Source organism: Colobus angolensis, unplaced genomic scaffold (assembly GCF_000951035.1).
Source record: "Colobus angolensis palliatus isolate OR3802 unplaced genomic scaffold, Cang.pa_1.0 Scaffold96, whole genome shotgun sequence".
In the NCBI taxonomy this organism is placed as follows: domain Eukaryota; kingdom Metazoa; phylum Chordata; class Mammalia; order Primates; family Cercopithecidae; genus Colobus; species Colobus angolensis.
Genome location: NW_012123598.1, coordinates 2336190 through 2337097, shown reverse-complemented (window position 1 = coordinate 2337097; position 908 = coordinate 2336190). Strand labels below are relative to the sequence as shown.

The window sequence follows — 908 nt, the reverse complement described above, 5'->3', positions numbered from 1 at the left end:
CGCCCCTCCCAGCTCATCCCCGCCGTTTCTCGGCCGGGCCCCGCCCCCACCAACCCAGGCCCGCCCTGCCTCCCACCCTAACGGTCTCCACGGGACTTCGGGTGGGGGTGCCCTTCCCCGCCTTCCCTCGTCACACCCTGTTCCCCCTATAACCTGGCTGAGCAGGTCTCACCCAGGAAGTTCTGGTAGCAGTTACGGGTCTGGTTCTGGTTGGGGAAGCGCGGGTCGAAGGGCGGCGTCGACCATTTCCCCTTGCGGGGCTCCTGGGCTTCCACATCCAACATCCTAGGAGGAGGCAACTTCTGCGGGACGGGACAGGGACTCCGTGGGGCCGAGGGGGCGCCCTCGCTCCGACCCGTCCCCCCAGCCTGATCCCCGCCCCTCAACCCCACCCGTCGTGCCCTCACCGGCCTGCCGTCGGCGACCACTGGATCTGCTGTACGACGGTCCCCGGGTGCCGCTGGCTTCTGAGTCCGCGGGGTGCCGTCCCACCCGGCTCAGGAGTAACGCACCCGCCGCCAGATCGGCTTGGACGCCCGAGCCCCAGCCAATGGGAGCAGTCGTGCGCCGCGGGGCTGGTAGGGGCGCCCGCACCCACCCCTCGCTCCCTGACGCCCCCTCGGGGACCCGCGCGCGCACAGGCACTGAGGTGCGACTTGCTGAGTCTCAGACTCAAGCTTTAATCTCTGCGAAGTTGGGCGGCTCCACGGGCTCGCCCCGCCCCCGCCCCCCAATATATGAAGGCATATCGATAGTTCTGGTATCTACCAAACGGGGCGAATCCCCCCAAGCGGCCTTTCAACATTCCGCTTCTTACAGTCGGTGCGCACAGAACCCTGGGGGCCTGTGGAGTTAAGAGGAAAGAGTGGCGGTGGGGTCAGGGCTCCTGAGACCCCCCGCACTCCCCC

At 68.2% G+C, this 908-nt stretch overlaps 2 protein-coding genes across 3 annotated transcripts in view; both read right to left on the bottom strand.

Moving 5' to 3' along the window:
- Nucleotides 1-462, bottom strand: part of LOC105504864 (cytochrome c oxidase subunit 6B2) — a 1210-nt gene extending 748 nt beyond the window's left edge. Inside the window, exons 1-2 of one of the 2 annotated variants that reach the window (XM_011932468.1) lie at nucleotides 408-462; nucleotides 173-302 (exon numbers count right to left, since the gene is read on the bottom strand). In XM_011932468.1, the coding sequence (XP_011787858.1) occupies nucleotides 173-284 (112 nt within the window). In that variant the 5' untranslated portion in view covers nucleotides 285-302; nucleotides 408-462. Of the gene's footprint in view, nucleotides 1-172; nucleotides 343-407 lie in introns of those variants that run through there. The other variant, XM_011932467.1, reaches the window with a different exon arrangement.
- A 190-nt stretch (nucleotides 463-652) lies between these two features.
- The window catches only part of FAM71E2 (family with sequence similarity 71, member E2), an 8361-nt gene continuing 8105 nt past the window's right edge, over nucleotides 653-908 (bottom strand). Inside the window, exon 11 of the mRNA XM_011932466.1 lies at nucleotides 653-844. The gene's annotated coding sequence lies outside the window, so the exon portion shown is untranslated. The remainder of the gene's footprint in view (nucleotides 845-908) is intronic.